The 17646-nt window shown below is 46.6% G+C and overlaps 2 protein-coding genes across 15 annotated transcripts in view; one reads left to right on the forward strand and one right to left on the reverse strand.

The window, feature by feature from the left end:
• CAB39L (calcium binding protein 39 like) overlaps window positions 1-8834 on the forward strand; it is a 77438-nt gene extending 68604 nt beyond the window's left edge. For 10 of the 11 annotated variants that reach the window (XM_038761533.1, XM_038761534.1, XM_038761536.1 and 7 more), the window contains 2 exons: window positions 2921-3064; window positions 7299-7507. In XM_038761533.1, the coding sequence (XP_038617461.1) occupies window positions 2921-3064; window positions 7299-7478 (324 nt within the window). In that variant the 3' untranslated portion in view covers window positions 7479-7507. Of the gene's footprint in view, window positions 1-2920; window positions 3065-7298 lie in introns of all 11 variants that reach the window. The other variant, XM_038761541.1, reaches the window with a different exon arrangement.
• On the reverse strand, window positions 56-17559 carry LOC119941206. Of its 4 annotated transcripts, none has more exons than XM_038761544.1 (5): window positions 16722-17559; window positions 15852-16002; window positions 1392-1510; window positions 721-770; window positions 56-544 (listed from the first exon to the last, which is right to left on the reverse strand). In XM_038761544.1, exons 1-5 carry the CDS (start codon window positions 16889-16891, stop codon window positions 432-434), a joined length of 603 nt encoding a protein of 200 aa, XP_038617472.1. In that variant the 5' UTR covers window positions 16892-17559; the 3' UTR covers window positions 56-431. The 4 variants fall into 4 exon arrangements, 3 of the variants coding, with proteins under 3 accessions (XP_038617472.1, XP_038617471.1, XP_038617473.1); XM_038761543.1 differs by having other exon boundaries at window positions 15852-16023; XM_038761545.1 differs by lacking the exon at window positions 721-770 and having other exon boundaries at window positions 462-544; window positions 15852-16023.
• Window positions 17560-17646: the final 87 nt, after the last annotated feature.

Consider the following 17646-nt stretch of genomic DNA (forward strand, 5'->3'; position numbering starts at 1 on the left):
TAGTAAGTGCTTAACAAATACCATTATTATTATTATTATTATTATTATTATTATTATTACTATTTTCTAGTCAGTCAAGGGAGAGCTTCCTGGAGTTGTGGGATGTTTGAAACGCTCAGCTGTCTTTCTGCTGTAATGAATGAGTTTGGGTTTGAAGGCCAGTGTGATGGGGTTCTTGCTTGGCAAGGGGGTTCTTGAAGGTATCGAATAGGTTGGGTGTCTCTTTCAAAAGCCTTTTTGAAACACTCATCCAGGAGCAACTTAACCTGGACAGGTCTTTTGCTTTCCTGCCTCAGGGAAACCGCCAATCTTTCAAAGTCTTAACAGGATTTTGCTACATCAGCAGCACAGCATCTCAGATGGCTCAGACAGAGATTATCAGAGTGTCCTTGGAAGAGTGTCAAACAGGGAACAGCTGCATGGAGGAGGCATCAAAGCCCTTGATCAAAATCAAGGTCTTCAAGGTGGTAGTGCTGCCTACTGTCTTTATAGGTAGGAAGCCCAATCCTGCTGCTGGTATTTTTCAGCACCCCCACCTCTGTACCTACAGCAGTTGACAGGACAAAGAGGGAAAAGAATGGTTGTTCAGAAGGTTTCAGGCAGGGCATGAGAGATGAATGAGTCGATGGCAGATTTAAAGGCTTTGTGAAGGGAGAGAAACGGGGAAACAATAAGGGCTTGACATGGCACAGAGCCATCTGGCTTAGGGTGGTACCTTACCTGAAGGGTTGGCATCCTCGAGAGGGCCTCCGAGGCTTGACAAGCAACCTCTGGGAAAGAGTTGTTAGAGCTAATAGCCATCATACTTCAAGGTCACACCCACGCAGGGGGTTAAAAGTTCAGGCAATTTATTGAGCCCTAAGTAGACTGAGGTATTCACAGGAAGAAAGACCCTTAGTAGCTCCATCCCCATTGGAGAAGTACCACTCCCATCACCCCTGGAACCACTACTGTCACAAAGTTAAGAGCTGCTTACCAATGTTAACTCACCTCCCCCCCTCCACCTCATTCTCTCACCTCCTCTCTCCTTCCCCTCCCCGAGATTCCAGATCCTCCTCAAATTTCCTGGAGAGACAAGTATTAGGAGAGTCTCATTCCCGTAGGGCTGACTGACAGAAAAGTGTGTCAGCATTTTTAGATGATTCAGAGGGATACAGTTGCAAGTTATAACAATTCATTATACATTTTATTTTGTTGTCTTTTGAAGCTGGCAGAGTTAAATGTTGAGCTAAGAGCCCTAGCCTGTACTGATATGGTTTAGTGACGAACAGCGATAATTCTGCCTTCATTATGAAGGGGGAAAGATTTGACCTCTTCAGTCTTCAGTGTTCTAGGAGCTTGGGAATGTGAGTACCCATCATGAGAGAGAGAGAGATAGAGAGCCTACAGACCTGACTTTTGCCTTGTGCAGCGCTGTCCCCTCTTTCTGAAGAACAGAGAATCTGCCTCCTTCCTTCCTTCCTCCCAGATAGAGAATTGGGGGTCCAGGAAAAAATCTCCCCTTCCAGCTCTGTAAGAATACAACCACAGAGAACTCAGTCAAGGGATCAGCTCTTGGCTGAATGAAGAGATTAGGAGGTTCCCTGTGTTGCTGCAAAAGGTAATATAAGTTTGAGCTTTCAGTGGGCAGGAGGCTTATTTTTTCAGTTTACCTGTCATGGCCTTCCCCAGTCAGTCAATCAGAGGTATTTACTGACCACTTACTGTGTGCAGAGAACTGTACTAAGCACTTGGGAAAGTACAGTGCAACAGATACGATCCTTGCCCGCAAGGAGCCTACGATCCAAGATCCAAGTGCCTAGGTGACACAGAGGGGAAGGTGAATAGAGGAAATGAGTCAGGGAAGGCTTCTTGGAGATGTGATTCTAGGAGGGTTTTGAAAGCAGGGACAGTGGTAAATTGTTGGCTTTGAAGGGGAGGGGGTTCTGGCCCGAGGGACTGGTGTTGACAAAGGGAGGTTGGTGGTGGGATAGATAAGATCGAATTATAAAAAGTTGACCTTAGAGGATCAGAGTGGGCAGGTGGGGTTGTAGTAGGTCAGTAAGGTGAGGTGTGTATGTGTGTGTTGGGGTGGCGGGGGGCGGGGGGGAGAGAGAAAAAGAGAAAGAAAGAAAAAAACCAAACCAGGGGCCTGGCAGGCAGGAATTTACCTGGCTGCTTGGTGGGTATCATGGTGGCAGCCCCACCGTGCTGAGAGAGACCAGTATAGGTTAGGATTAATGAATACTTAACCTTTTCACTTCCCACCCTTCTTCTCCCCCCACCTTCCCCCAGTCTGACTGAGCAAAAAATGACCAGAAACAAATTTGGCATGCCCTTAGGGGAATGAGGCAGTAGATCCCATTGTCTAGATGGCTCATATAAGCCCAAGGGTGGCTGCTTTGGAGGATAGAGCACACTGTGACCACTTGCTGGCAAACATATTTAGGAGAGCAAGCTCTCTGCATTCTTACTGTCCTTTGAATGCTTTCTGGAACCACTCCCTTGAGCCTGTTTTTTTTCCTCTCACTTCATATAGTTAACCCTTATTTTTTTTCATGTGAATGAAGGCAGGGTTGGAGCAGAATACGAAGAAATGGAAAATAGAAAATGGGAGGAAGTGACTCGGCTCCTAGTGGGTGGTGGGAAAAGGTGACTTTTAAGCCTTTGCCTGGTGAGAGAGAAGAAGGTAGGTTCGTGGATTCCGGGAAGAGTCCCAGTTGTAGAGTGCAAGTGCTGGCCATGAGGAGTGATGGGAGAGCAGGAAGGCTCAGAGCTGGCCAGAATTTACAAATTAGGGGCTGATAACTGGCTTCCACCTAACTGAGAGGTGACTACCTGATTTGTCCACCAGAAACATAAAAGCAGGGTTTTTTTTCCACTGAAGGTGGAGTCAAGGGTTTCAAAGAAATGGAGATGGTGTTCTTGTTTTTAAATACAGTTGCTTGGTGAACTGATTTTGGACCGGCATAATTTCGCCATTATGACAAAGTACATCAGCAAACCCGAGAACCTGAAGCTAATGATGAACCTTCTCCGAGACAAGAGCCCTAACATCCAGTTTGAGGCATTTCATGTGTTTAAGGTAAAATGGGATGCAGGGAGTAGCAGTTTCATGTGACATACCTAGCAAAGCCCCCGCTAGCGACCTGGTAAATGTTGTTGATCATCAATGATATTTATTGAGCACTTACTGTGTGTGGAGTACTGTACTAAGCAGTTGGTAGGGTACAATGCATGCTGGATCTTCAAATGGAAGCCTGTCATGGCAAAGACACAAGTTCCCATGTGTCTCTGTGGGGAACTAAGAGGGACAGTCAAGTGGTTTTGATGGTTTTGAAGCCATGAGACTAGCCCATTTCTCTCTTAATGTCATCCCCGGCTCTCATATTACTCCACAGTTCCTGATCCCACTGGCTACATCGCTAATTATTATTATTGCTTGTCTAATAATAGTAATGGCATTTATTAAGTGCTTTCAGTGTGCCTTGCACTGGGGTAGATGCAAGGTAATCAGATCAAACACGGCCCTAGCCCACGTGGGACTCACAGGTAAGAAGGTAAGGAGAGCAGGTATTTTACCCTCGTGGTTTTACATATGAGGAAACAGAGGAACTGGGAAATTAAATGACTTGCTCCATGTCTCACACACTAGGCAAGGATGGAGCCAGGGCTTGAACTTGGGTCCTTGATTCCCAGTTCTGTGCTCTTTCCACTAAGTCATGCTCCCTCTCCTATTTGTCCCTGTGTCCATTGCAGGTTTAAAACCTGTACTTCTTAATGAGAAAGTGGAAGTTGGACAAGGAGCCAATGATAACACAGGCCCTGGAACTGCTTATTTCACATTCCTCATCCTGTGCCTTGGTCCTCGAATCACCTCACCCTTTCATCTGTTAAAAAAGAGCAACAGAAGGAGCAGGGTTCTTTGCATGGCTGGGAAGGGTTTGTAATCACGAGCGCTATTCTTGAAAAGACATTTTTTTCTTGTGACCCATTTATTTTTAACAACTCCATTTTCTCTAGTCTTTCAAACAGAATGCAAAGGAATAATTCAATTTGTGAAATTATATCTTATGAGGTGTGTGAGTTCTACCATGGAGTTCCAAAATGGTTTGGGGAACAAGACTTTCATTTCCCTCCTCCCAGTTGCCTAGAGAGAATTGTGGGTGATTAAAGCTCCCTAGTTGATAGTGTGAAGGGTGAGAATATTTCTCCCTGAAGCTATTATTTTCCTGCCTCCTGAAAGTGAAACTGCAATCTTCAGTTAGCAAAACACTTTTCATCCTTTTACTCAGTAGCAGAGTACTGCATTTCTTGGTGTAGATAATTGTGCTTTACTAGAACTTACATGATGTCCTATTGTGGAAACATCTGAACTTCTGAGTAGTTCCTGCTGTTATGCTCTAGTGCTTATCTGAAAGCCTGCAGCCTAAAGATAATGTTGAGAAGCTAAAGAAAAACAAGAAAAACACTTGGGAGTCTGAGCAAATCTCATTCTTCTAAGGATGAGCCCCCCCCCCCCCCCCCCCCCCCACTAGTCTCCAACCGTTGCCAGTGTTCAGATTTACATTAATTATTCTCCCACTATTTTGGGTTGACTATGGAAGAGGTTATTGTGAACAAGAAGCCCGTAAGCACAATAATATAACCTGCTGTTTGTGACTAGGGGAGCTATCTAAGCCTGTAGACCTGAGGGGCAAGTTTGGTGCTTTAATTTTATTGCCCAAGGGAACTGGGGAACCAGCCAACTCCCCTCCCCATGAAGTGAATTTTTTGGCCAATAAATGGCAACAGGGCAAGTGTGGTCTTGCCACTCTCAGACTGCTCAGAACGTCATCATCCTTGATAAACCGAAATCCCCATCCAGTCCAATCAGAAGGAATTCAGAATTGGAGGTTGACTATTCAGACACTAAATGTGGTTTACCCACTTAGCTCTGAGAGGATCTGGGTTTGCATGACTGCACCTGATTTTTGAACACATGGGTATATTCTGCCAGAGTCGGCCACCTACTTACTTCTACAGACCTGTAAACTTGGGCCTCCAGAAACAGTCTGATTATTTCAAGGTGGCTGGGGGTTCAAAGCAAAACAAGCTTTTAATTTCCTGAATAAAAAAAGAAAAGCAGGTTCAGAGATTCCCTTCTCCTTGTGACCAGGAACTCTTTCATCTTATTTTTAGCCTGTGTTACGGAAACAAAGAATATGAGTCAATAGATTACTATCTTCAGTGGAGAAACTATTTTCAAACACCCATTTCCTAAACCCAAGTTCCTGGGTATTTACTTTTAATTAGACTTGAGTCTCTTGGTTTTTAATGGTGACCAAAGTGACTAAAGTTACTATCTGTATCTCGCTCAACAGGAGACTGTGGACTGGAAACATTTGGAATTCAAATGTGACTCTAATTATTTCTACATTTCAGGCAATAGCACACCAGGCCAGAGGGTGATTATTCAGAGAAACTGTCATCCTGAGGGAGTTTTACATTGTCAGTTGCCACTAAGAGTGAGTGTCTTCATGGGCACACTGATTAAGGAGTCATAAAAGGAAGAAATGATTTAATCCCCGAAAGCAAACTCAGAAAGTATCCCAACTTGATGGCACGGTGTTTAGTGGTCAGGATAGATTCAATGAGTCAAGCAACTATGAAGCAAACCAGGTTGTGGGTTTATTTTGGACCGAGTCTGTGACATTGGGTATCTTCCACTTTTGCTTAACCTTATTTTCCATTAGAAAGATGGGCAATTTGTGTGATTTATATTGCTACCACGGAAGAGCAGACAGTGTTTAGCTGGAGGTCTCCGGGAAGCATGGGTATCAACCGGCAGTAGCTCAGATGGGCCCCAGCAGGTGGTAACTTCCCAATGTATTAATGTGAGTTGACTTCACAAAACACCATCCAGCCCAAAAGAGTTTGGGCCTTCTTATGGCCCACATTAAAGTAGATTACTCTCACTGTTATCCCCGGAAGGCTCTGAAGCCTCCATGTAATGCTGCAACGCCCTGTAAGTCATTTATTCTGGCCTCCTCTGGTCTACCTTAAATATTGGAATGGTATGTTGAATTTAACAAGGCTACTGAGTTGGTCACAAGTACCTCGGGGTCTGGATGTGGTGCTGCAGGGATATGAGGCATTCTGAGCTGCATGGAAGAAAAGTCAATATGCCCTAATAGGTAGAATGTAGAGATGTTTTCAAGCACATGTGGGAGAATTCAAAAGAACAGCCCATATGATTATTCAGGTTTTGGACTGCTACGTTACGAGCAATCTAGGTCCCTTGGTTCTCCCCCTTTCCATTCTCTCTGTACCCACCATTCTTTCCCCTCTCTTTCCCTCCCAATCCCTTGACTATTTCAGAAGTCATTAGCCCCTTCCAACAGAGGCTAATTTCAGTCTATCTTCTCCCGCTCCCTAATGATTCAATTTTGTCATTATTTAACAGCTCTGGGAAAAAAAGAGAGGGAGGGAGAAGAGTCAATTTTTAGAATGGTTTTGGATTATCTATGATTTTCAGTTATACCTGCTCTCCCTCCCTCCATTAACATGGATAGTTAGCTTTGGCTTAATTTGGCTGAAAAAGAATTTTGTCCAAACATCACCAAAAAATGTCCGAACTATGAAATCCGCTTCAACTCTTTCCGAGAGAAATAGTGGAACCCGTGATCAAACTGATGTGAACCAATTTTTAAATTGGCATGGGACAGGAGAGTTATGATCTCATTACCTTTGGGCACTAACTGGAAAACATCATAAAGGAAGCAATTGATGACACCCTTCTAATCCTTTCAGGCTTGAACTTGCATATGGCAAGATGGTATAAGCCTCTTGCCATCTCTACCCTGTGCTTCACTGCCTGGTTCCACAGAACAAATCCCAGAACAGCCTCAACACAGAAAGCCAGTTTTGTGAACAGCATGTGGTCACCAAGGCACAGGGCAGAGATCATGAGGGCACAGATCTGTGTCGGATGCACACCTACATGTGGGCCTAATTTAGTTGAACACGTAAATAGGAGTCGTGACCAAAACCCTTTTAACACCTTTCAGAATGATCTTTGAGACGTTATGAGCTGGGGAGCTGCCATTATGATGAATTTACATTGCACCCAAATCATTGTTCACCTCCTTCTCAGATTAACAATGCAGGATACAGGAAAAGGATATGATGGTTAAGTTATTACATTGCCCTCTCCTGAATCAGTAAGAACCTATTCTGAGCTTTTCTATGTCAGAAAAACACGGCTGAATTAAACATACTGGAGCACAGGTAAAATACCGTAAATAGCACCGTGACGCTAATTGTTCTTTGTGTTTTAGGTATTCGTGGCTAGTCCTCACAAAACACAGCCCATCATAGAAATTCTATTAAAAAACCAACCCAAGCTCATTGAGTTTCTGAGCAGCTTTCAGAAAGAAAGGACGGATGATGAACAGTTCACTGATGAGAAGAACTACTTGATTAAACAGATCCGAGACTTGAAGAAGCCAGTCCCGTGAAGCTTCCCTGCCCTAACTACCACTGTTGGCATTAATCTCATTGTTCAGTTTGTATAAGAAGTGTCATTTTAAACATCATAGTGCTTGGGATGGCATGGCAGGTGCCTGTTTCACTTTAATTCATTGTTCAGATGGAGCATAAAAGTTTTAAATCAAAATTACACATAACCGCCTAGAATAATATATTATTTTAAATCAAATCCGTGATTATTTATGTGGAGTCACAGGTGCTCTGTATTAGAAACTGATAGACCAATTCTCCCCGCAACCCCATCATATTCATTCAGGGAGAGCTGCAGCTTGTTGCTCTAGCTTTTTTTCATAGCAGCTTCGGGCTGTTTACTGTAAGTACACCAACTAGGAGCTAGGATGATTGTAACGATCTTTCTTCTTTGCACTTTTAGTTGTGGCTCTCTGACTTAGTGCTCTGCGCACCGGGACTGTGAAAGGGGCTAAGCTGTTTTGCTTGTCTGCACTTAGGTAAGAAGGTTTGCCAAGTCCGGCACTGAGTCGATTGGGAGAAAAATGTCCTTCACATTTTCAGTGTGTTTTGTACTACTTTGTTTCTTTCTGAGATTCTCTGGGCCAACTCCAAATAAGTGGTTCCTCATCCTCTGGTGAAACTAATCGCCCACTTGGCAGGTGCTCTGTTCACCGCGCCCTGCTCAGCAGCACCTTCGGGGTGGGTGGAGGGAGGGTTCTGTGGCTGTTCTTGAGCCACCTGGCTCTCTCCGCAGGTTGGGAGGGGGTCCTGGCTTCCTTAGGGAGTGGCCTCGAAAAATCACCTTAACAGCCTGAAGCACTGGCTGGTCTGGGGTTTCTGGCCCTTTGTCTGGAGCCCAATTAGGCCTAGTTACGTCTCCACATTGTCCCGAGCAGGTACTGTCTCCGTCCGCATCGGTCTTTGGGGTGCCCCTTGGTCTTGCGCAGATCTGGTTGGGGTCCTAGGCGCGGGGTACTGGCAGGTGGGAAATCATTGCACTGTGGCGTTTACCAGATGCAACGCTGTGTCCCAAAGGGTTGCACGGGCCTTGGGACCATTCACCTTTGATAGGGGCTGGGGAAAGGCTTCAACATAGAGCCCAAGAAAGAGTAGAGACTCATTTCTCGTTTCACAAAACAGTAAGCCATTGTCCTGGAACTACACAGCAAACGCTTTGACAAAAAGGTAGTCAACCTCGGAGACTTGAGTCCAGGAAACTGTTATATCCTCAAGTGATTAAGGATTTAATTTATGCTTTTTGGAAAAGGAAGTGAACTAGCAGGTCATGTGTATAAAAATGTTGTATATCATAGCAGTCTGGAATTTTCAGCCTATATTTGCAAGCTATTAAAGGCATGGTTACTAATCTGCATTTTTTTCAGTGTTCACTTTCTTTCCACAATGCCCACTGCCCCCTGCCCCGAGAGTTTCTGCTTTTAAGTTTTGACATTTCTTTCTCTCTCTCAGGGCAGGAGTGAGAGGGAGGGAAAGACAGACCCACAGAGGGAATGCCCCTCTGGAAGGTCACAGGGGTAGCAGTCCTCAGTGTGAACTTTGACCCGCCCAGCCCAGGATGCTGTTTTTCCTTCCCAGCATGAGCCTCAGCCAAGCCAACCTGGGAGGCCTTACCAGATGCCCTTGTGGTAAAATTTCAAGTTGTTTGTCAACAGGGGTGAATCACCCTTGCATTTGCTTCAGGGGGGGCACAGTTCCCTGGCACTGAGACACCTGGTGTCCTCCGAATTCTGCTTCCCTGGTTTTACTAATCTGGAATCAGTAAAACTCAAAAAGGCCAACTTAGAATAAGCTTTGGGAACCCATTAGATACTATTTCACAACCCAACAGAGTATGTTTCTGGTTATAAAGTTAACAGATTTTATTATAAGTAGTCTTTGGGTAAAGAGTGCATTTTTCGTTTCCTGTGAGGCCTTGCTTGTTAGCCCTCCTGGGTCATTCCCTAGCCCAGTCGGCACCAGATAAGACAATGTGTAGAGGCTCTATTGCAAACAGTTCATAAATAATAATGATGGCATTTATTAAGCACTTACTATGTGCAAAGCCCTGTTCTAAGCACTGATGAATATGGTTAGGTTCTTAAGTATAGAAGAGTTGATACTTATATGCTGTTTTGTAAGTAAAGATACTTTAGGTAAAGGCAAAAGAACAGGTGCCCCATAAACATTAATTTCTTTTACCACTGTACCTGTGGGACTGGGGGTTTCACAACTTCAGGTAGAAGCTGGGCTGCACTGGAAATACTGGGCAGACTGGTTTAAATGGTGGGATACAGTATGGTGTACAGGTTACCTAGAGTTCAGGTGGTGGGTAGAGTGAGCTGCCATCATTTTTACCTTCTTCACCCCTGTTCTCTAGTGGAGGTGCTGGATGGCAGAAGATCTGGAGGGATGAGAATCACCTGGCTCCGGGCAGCACTTGTCATTCCAGAGAGTTCGGGAAGTTTAAGCCTCCAGCGTGATTTTAACCTGGGTGGGAAGAAGGTTCTGGGTCAAGGCCCTCCTCAGTTCCAACCTGAGATCTAAGCGTGAGTCTTAGTAGCACTCTAGTTGAGAGAAAATTCCACACCTGTCTTCTGATGCTAGTTCTCCTCAGAGCCTACCTTCCAGAAGTTACAGCCTAACAGGAATTTCTGATTTCTCACCCTTCAATGCAACACGGCCTTTGTGAGGTGATTTAAAAGCCAATACTCATTCCCTTCTGAAAGGCAACAGTTAAGTTTAATGGATCTGCCGGTATAATCCAGCTCCTCCCCGAGGTGCTCGGAGGCACAGAAATCTGATTTGGCATCCAAAATGATCTAGACATTTTTAAAAAATAAAGGGGAATGGTAGTCAAAAAATACTACAAATACAGAATGAGGAATTTAAAAAATTACAATCGGAGGAGATTTCAACTGATTGTTAATACTTAAGGGTTTTGGGAGCACTGTGCCTGAGACATGCCAAAATGATTCTGAATTTTTGGTGATAGGCACTTAATGCCATAGAGCACATTTTAATCTTTCCAGAATGCTTTCACCTCAACTATTTCATTTTATTCTCACATCTCCGTGAAATGCATATGAGGAAACTGAGGCCCAGAAAGGATAAGTGACTCGCCTAGAGGTCCCCCAGCAGGATGGAGACAGAGCTGATACTAACCTGGGGCTTGTCCCACTGGAGCAGGCTGCCCCGCCCAAGACCCCCTACTGGTTCTCTGTGCTCCCTTTGCCCCTAGAAGATAGAGCTGGGCCCTGTGACACGCCTTCCCTGGGGGGCAGGGGCCACCAAATCCACGATAGACCAGAATGAACCAGAGCCAGTTCCCTCCATCTGGGGAGGGAGGGAGGCAGGCAGGGCGGTACAGCATCACTCTGGGGAAAGAGGCCGCTTTGCCCAGAGGGTGACCTTCCTCTGCTCTTATCAATAGCACTCTGTGCTGCCGAGCCGAGTGGGCGGGAGGCAGGCAGTGGGGGTGGCTTCTCTGAGGCTCAGAATGGGTCTTGCCAGCCTGAGCCTTGCCCTCCCGTCTCCCTGGGACTTGGCGGCAGCAGCAGTGGCAGGCTAGAGCTGACTGCTGGCCATTCTTTTCTCACCGGCAAATCAGCCCCAGGGCCTGGAGCCAAGCGGAACTGCCAGCTGGGCAGCCAGCAGGCTGGCCCCGGATGAGCCAAGGGCACCCTCAGGCCAGGGCAGGCAGGGATGAACTGATAGGATCTCTCCCCTTCTCCTTGACAGCAGAGCCAGGGGTTCTGCTTTCCCCAGTGGCAGCCGAGTCAAGCTCTCAGGCGAGGAGCCCGTGAGAATGCTGAGCAGACAGCGGTGCTAGAGAAGAACTAATCGGGCCCTCGACCAGACGTGAGTTTGGACCTCAACTGGTCCCATTTCTGAAGGAAAGTCGGGGGTGGGCAAGGCCAGGGCAAGAACTTGAGGTTAACTGTTCAAGGGCAAGCTAACCTACACCTGGCTGCCAATGGGCCTCTGTCAGGGAGCGGGTTATGGTGCTCGACTACTCTTGGGGCCCCTGGCCAGGCAGAGCAAACCGGGGCACTGCTCTATCACTGCATATCCCAAATCAACTGTGCAATCAGTTCTATCCCATTTCATGTTCAAATGAAATTCAGATTTATGTGCCAGTTGCCATCCTTGAATTGGCCTTTTTTTTTTCCTCACTCCGCACCAGGCCAGCAGGCATCACGTCCAGCCTATCCTACCCAGCTCTAGAGCCTGTGGCAGAGGTGATGTGTTGGCTTTCAGCCCTACCAAGGCCCCACCTTACCCTTTTTCCCCTCAGGGGCAGGGGCAACATCTTCCTGGGCCAGGGACTGGGTCCATTATACCTCCAGTACTTAGTGCAGTGTTTTACACAGTGTAAGTACTTAACAAATACCACTATCATTAGTATTACTATTCCCCTCCACTCCCAGCTGCTTCACTTCCTTTCAATCAGGCCCCAGGGCCTGGGGCTTCATCTCCTCTTTCTCATTCGTCTTCCAATCCCTCCCATCTTTCCTCTATCCCAGGGTGTGTAGCAGTAACTACCTTACAGGAGGCAGCCTTCCCTGCCACAGGAGAGCAAATGCAAGCTCTTAGGGAGCTAGGAGTATATTGGTGCTAGGACCATCCCTTCTCGTGCTGGCTTGATTATTAATAGTGGTTTGATGCATTAATGATGGGCCCTTTTGTAGATGTATAAGCACATTTTATACTGAGCTCTCATTAGCACACCATATGGCCGTTAGCAAAGTCATTTTTATCTGAGATCTCAGACCTCAACCCTTGACTTGGCTGTACTTAGGCTAGGCCATAGGTAGCAACTGTGCACTACTGGCTGTTGGGGGGTGAACAGGGCAGTTCACTCCTTCACTCCCGGCCCACACAGATTGTGGAGAGGAGGGAACAGGACTCTATCCAGTCTACTTCAGTGCTCTGCAGAGTGGTTTGTCAGAGTAAGTGCTTAACTGCTATGGAAAGAAGAAATGGGAGACTTAAAGAGGTTTGAATTAGAACAGGAGAGCTCTAGTTGAGATGTAACAAAGAAACTTATTGACTGTATATACTAATAGGGGAAAGTTAATATGAAGCAGAGCTGACCTTGTTGGCCACCATCTTACCTTCCTAAAGATGAGGCGGATAAAGCTCAGGGACTGACAGGTTACCATGAACTAATGAAGGAAATGGCATCAGAGTCTTCCGTTTCCCCGCCTAGAATCAGAGGTATTGCTGTCGCCATCCTAGGATCAGATTTACATATTTCTCTCATCACAGCATCTGTTCTCTATCTAAGAAACAATGTGGCCTATTGGAAAGAGCGCAGGCTTGGGAGTCAGAGGACCTGGGTTCTATCCCAGCTCTGCCACTTGCCAGCTGTATGACCTTGGATGAATCCCTTAACTTCTCTGTGCCTCAGTTCCCTCGTCTGCAAAATGGGGACCCCCCCCGTACTCCCTTCTACTTAGATTTTTGAGTCCTATGTGGGACCTAGTTATCTTGTATCCACCCCAGTACTTAACACCTAGATAATAACAACTGTGGTATTTGTCAAGCGCTTGCCAAGCTCCTTTTCTTGTCCCATCTCTTTCCTGCCAGAGGCAGCTATGGCAAATGCAGAGCTCCAGGAATTTGTAATTCTGGGGTTTGTCTGTCATAGCCAATCCTTCCTGGGACATGGGATGGATGTGGGCTGAGGGATATGGCTTGGACCCCTGAAAGTGCTGCGGTTCACTCTGTCCTCTTCATTTGAAGCCAACAGGCTGGAACTGTGGTGTTCCACAGTATTTTATTTTGTTAGTATGTTTGGTTTTGTTCTCTGTCTCCCCCTTTTAGACTGTAAGCCCACTGTTGGGTAGGGACTGTATATGTTGCCAACTTGTACTTCCCAAGCGCTTAGTACAGTGCTCTGCACACAGTAAGCGCTCAATAAATACGATTGATGATGATGATGATGATGATAATGCTGCCCCCTCGTGCCCAAGGCCAATATGATTTTTTTTTTTTTAATACAAGAGATGGATTCTACTTGGTAGCACTCAGGGCTAGGGCTGGTGTCAATGCTTATCTGGACTCTGTGAATACTCCGTGTCTGACGTGTTTTTCTGCACGACATACAGCAGAGACCACCTCCAGCATGCCCCACTGAAGCGTGACGCTGCATTGTGATGCTTTGTCACATCCAGGTTTGCCTACTACATCAACCTATTTACTGACCTGTGTCCAGTCTCTCCCTCATCTAAGTCCACTCCACTCTACATCCCCGATAATTCTTCTACAACACATCTCATTCCTCAAAGACCTCCACTGGCTGCCCATTCCTCTGCATATCATGCAAAAAAATCCTGACCCTTGGCTTTCAGGTAATCAGTTCTCTCTCCTTCCACTACACCCTAACTCACATTTTGTCCCCTTCAAGCCAACCAATTCACTGGGCCTTGTTCTCATTTCTTCACCTCCCTCACATCCTCCCTTCATTCCTGGAACTCCCTCCCCTTTTTTAACGGCCTTGGGAAATCCCAGCTCCTCCAGGAAGCTTCTTTCCTTTTTTTAAATTTCTCACCTCCTCACTCTTTACTCTTCTTAGTTCTGACCTGCAGCAGAAATCAAAGCAGCGGCTAGGTCGTTCATGCATCAGTCTCGGCCTCATTTTCACACTGATAAAACACTCTCCAGCACTGGTGGCATCTTCTAACCTAAAAGGCAATGTTCCATAGACAATATAGCTGAATATATTGTCTGTGGGACACTGTGTGAATGTACAGATATAAAAACATATCTATTTTACATATATAAAAACTATTTTGACAACACCTAAACCTCTCGGCCTACTTGAATTCAAGTCACAGCCTACACAGGAAGGCAACAAATATTACTCTTCTTTTTCTGGGTAACTTTGGGGGTCTGCGGACACCCGCTCACCCCTCCATTGAACAGGCTGAAGGTACCACCCCTTGGGGAGGTGGGACAGGTGTTCCAGTGTCTGCTGGAAACTGGTATGCTTGTTTTTCCTCAGCTCTCATAGTCCCTGAGATGTAACAGGGATCAGTGTGTAAAGATTTATATTACATGCTCCAGCCCACTTTGGCCAGTGCCCTGCCCACAGGCAGCGCTTGACAAATGTTATTGGTTGAGCTGTTCGTGATTGGCCCACAGGCTTCAGCCTTAGCCCCATTCCTCTCTAGGGCTCTTTTTCCTGGCTGCAAAACAAGGATCTTCCTTGGAGCAAGTGAGTGTGGGATTCCCTCATGGGACAACTGTCCTTTACAGTATTGCGAGCACAGAACTAGCAACCAGAGTGGCCTGAGTCCATTCTCCTCCCCTCCCCTGCCAAGAGGGCCTCAAGTTTCCATGGCCCGGCTCTCTCCGCAGAGCCTGGGCTGAAATGTAGCGGGAGAGGGGGAGAGAGAGAGACGATAGCTGTCAACTGAGACCCCTGGACTCCTCAGCCTCAACTGCCTGGTCCTCGGAGTCTGGTGCTGTGCTCTGGTTCTGCAGCAGCCTCCCCCGAAAGGGCCCACACACCACTCCAAGCTGAGAGGGCATGGTTTGATGAGGCCAGGGCAGGCTGGTCTTGCAGCCTCAGCAGTATCAGCACACTCTCTCCTGCATGCCTCATTTCTGAGGCCCCTGGGCCTTGTTGAAGGGGGCAAGGCCACAGTGGCAGCAGCCACCTTCAGTACATGGAAACGGTGGCTGTAAGACCAGCACCTGCCTTTCCATTTGGGCTTGTTATTAAAAAGCAGGGGCCGTGAGGACAGTATAGGGAAGAGATGGAGACAGAAATATTTCCTTCCTAGAAACAGGAACTAGTCCTTCTGCTTCTAAATTTTCTCCTGTTCAAATAGGGCCTAGGTGGGGCCACACTGGTCCGAACATGAGAAGGTGGAAGGGGACTGAAATGGACCAGGGGATGGAGGGAAAGAGGGGGGGGTGGGGGGGTGTGGGTGGGGGTGTGGGGGTGTGTGTGTGTGTACCCAAGGTCACTCAGCAGATAAGTGGTGGAGCGGGATTAGAACCCAGGTCTCCCCTGACAGTGGCCCAGTCTCTTGCCCCTAGGAACAGGAGCCTTGGAGGGGGTGCAGACAAGGAGTCAGCACCATTGCCACCTCCCCCACCCCTTTCCTGGTGAGTAACCTCATGGGTGTATTTGTGGGGGGTGGGAATCTGCTGCACTGAGTGTGTTGTTCCTTTTCTTTGTTCTCACTATGGGACCTGTTTATTGCGCAAAAAGCACTATGCATCTGTGTGTCTGCCTTGCCAACCAGCCTTTTGCGGCCTTCATCGCCAATGGGGCTGGGAGTGAGCCAGTACTTCCAGTAAGTACCTGGCTTGTGTCCTCCTGGAAAAACCTGCAGCACCCCCAGCAAGAGGCTCAAGTGTTGCATGCATTAAGCACTGACCTTCTCCATCCAGTCTTCACTGCAGCCTTTTTGTTGGCTTTTTTTGCGGGGGCCTCCTGTGGGCTTGGGGAGACAGCATGCTGAAAGGCAAAGGGCAGCTTTTTCCACGGATGTAACCAGGAGCTTTTCGCCTTTTGTCTGGAGCAGCCAGCTGAAAGGAGGAAACCCAAATCTAGAAAACAGAGTTTGGGGGAGAAGGCAGGGAGATATTCCTACTTCAGGGTCCAACTAGAAAACCCGAGACCCAAAGCCTGCCTGCAGAAAACCCACCCAGGGTCAGGCCTGGTTTCAGTGGGTTGGGAAGGCAGAAAGAAAGTGGGGGCCTGGACAAGGGCAGCTCCAGCCAGATCCTTCCTGAGGTGAAAGCACTTGGTGTGTGCTCAGGCTAAGGGTTTCTGGGGAGGTGGGACCTCAGGAATTGCCTTAACACACCTTCCCCATGGAGGGTAACGCTATGCAGATTCGTCTACCTGACCATGTGTGAAGACATGACATTCATTCCAACACTTGAGGACGTCACCCCTGCGGTCAGAGCCATGGAGAAGGGTCAAGCTCCTGGAGCTGATCGCTCACAAGCTGTGCAGGGACTTAGACGATACACTGGTTCTTCCTCTTCCTCTTGGGGGGTTGGGGGAGAAGGAGCTACTCACTAGGTATAGTCCCCAGGAAGGGTAGATGTGTTCATTTTACTTCCAATGAAGTAAAAGATGGCCACCCTATTGTGACACCTTTCTGACAACATGAATACATTAGTGCACTTATATTACTCATGTAGAATAGAGAGCACAACATCCTCAATAGTTTTGGTAACTCAGGAACCAATCCCCCATTTTTAACACCATTCCTCAGAAAAGAAAAGTTCTGACTTACTTTTGGTTGGACAAGGTGGAGTTTTCAGGAACCGGTCCAAGAGAGACCTGCCCGTCTTTAACCAGGCCCAGGGCTCTGGTCCCTGGCAGTAGCCTACCCAGACTTATACTTGTAGGGGGTGGGGCAAGTGCTAACATGGATTTAAAACACTTAAGGAAAGTAAAGATCATGGTTGAGAAGCCAAATGAACATTTAGACCTCCTTCAGCCCTGGGGCTGGGGGCGGTCCACATCATTTTGAGCACATACATGTAAATTGAAGACAGCTGCTTTCTCACTTCAGGTTTAAAGGGCACTTTAAGAAAGAGAAAAAAAAATAAGAACAAGACAGTTCCTCTAATAAATGATTTTTTTAAAAAAATCACAAACCCAGTATCAGTTCCTAGTATTCTTTTCGTTTCATTCCACGCAGGGATCAGAAATAGGCTATTTGTCTTTGCTTTACTCCTTTTGGACAAAAGATTAAAGAGCAAAATAATTACATAGATTTAACCCCCTCACAGATGAAGATGGTGAATGCTGGATCTCCAGTGACTGCTCGTGGGCAAATGGAAGAAGTTATCCATGTGGCCATGAAGTAGTGTTTTAATTAAGCCCTTTTGGCCATGAGGTAAAAAAGGAAGAGAAATTGCTCAAGAGAAAGGAGTGAATTGCCCCATCCTTGATCCACAGTCAGGAAACACTAGAAGATAACTGATATAATGATAATTTAAGAAGGGTGGGCAGGGGGAAAAGGGATGTGGTGTCACTTTGAACGACAAGGCCACTATATATTGTGGGAGTAGGAGGAAAAAGAAAGAGGACATTAAGTAGAGTGGGTTAAAAGAAAATGGGGAGAGACTAAAGGTAACCAACCAGAGTTTCAAACTCCAGGGAGAACATAATCGAGTCAAAGGATGAGACTTTCAATTCAAAGAGGCTTCAGG

The sequence above is a fragment of the Tachyglossus aculeatus genome, chromosome 20, assembly GCF_015852505.1.
Source record: "Tachyglossus aculeatus isolate mTacAcu1 chromosome 20, mTacAcu1.pri, whole genome shotgun sequence".
NCBI lineage: Eukaryota > Metazoa > Chordata > Mammalia > Monotremata > Tachyglossidae > Tachyglossus > Tachyglossus aculeatus.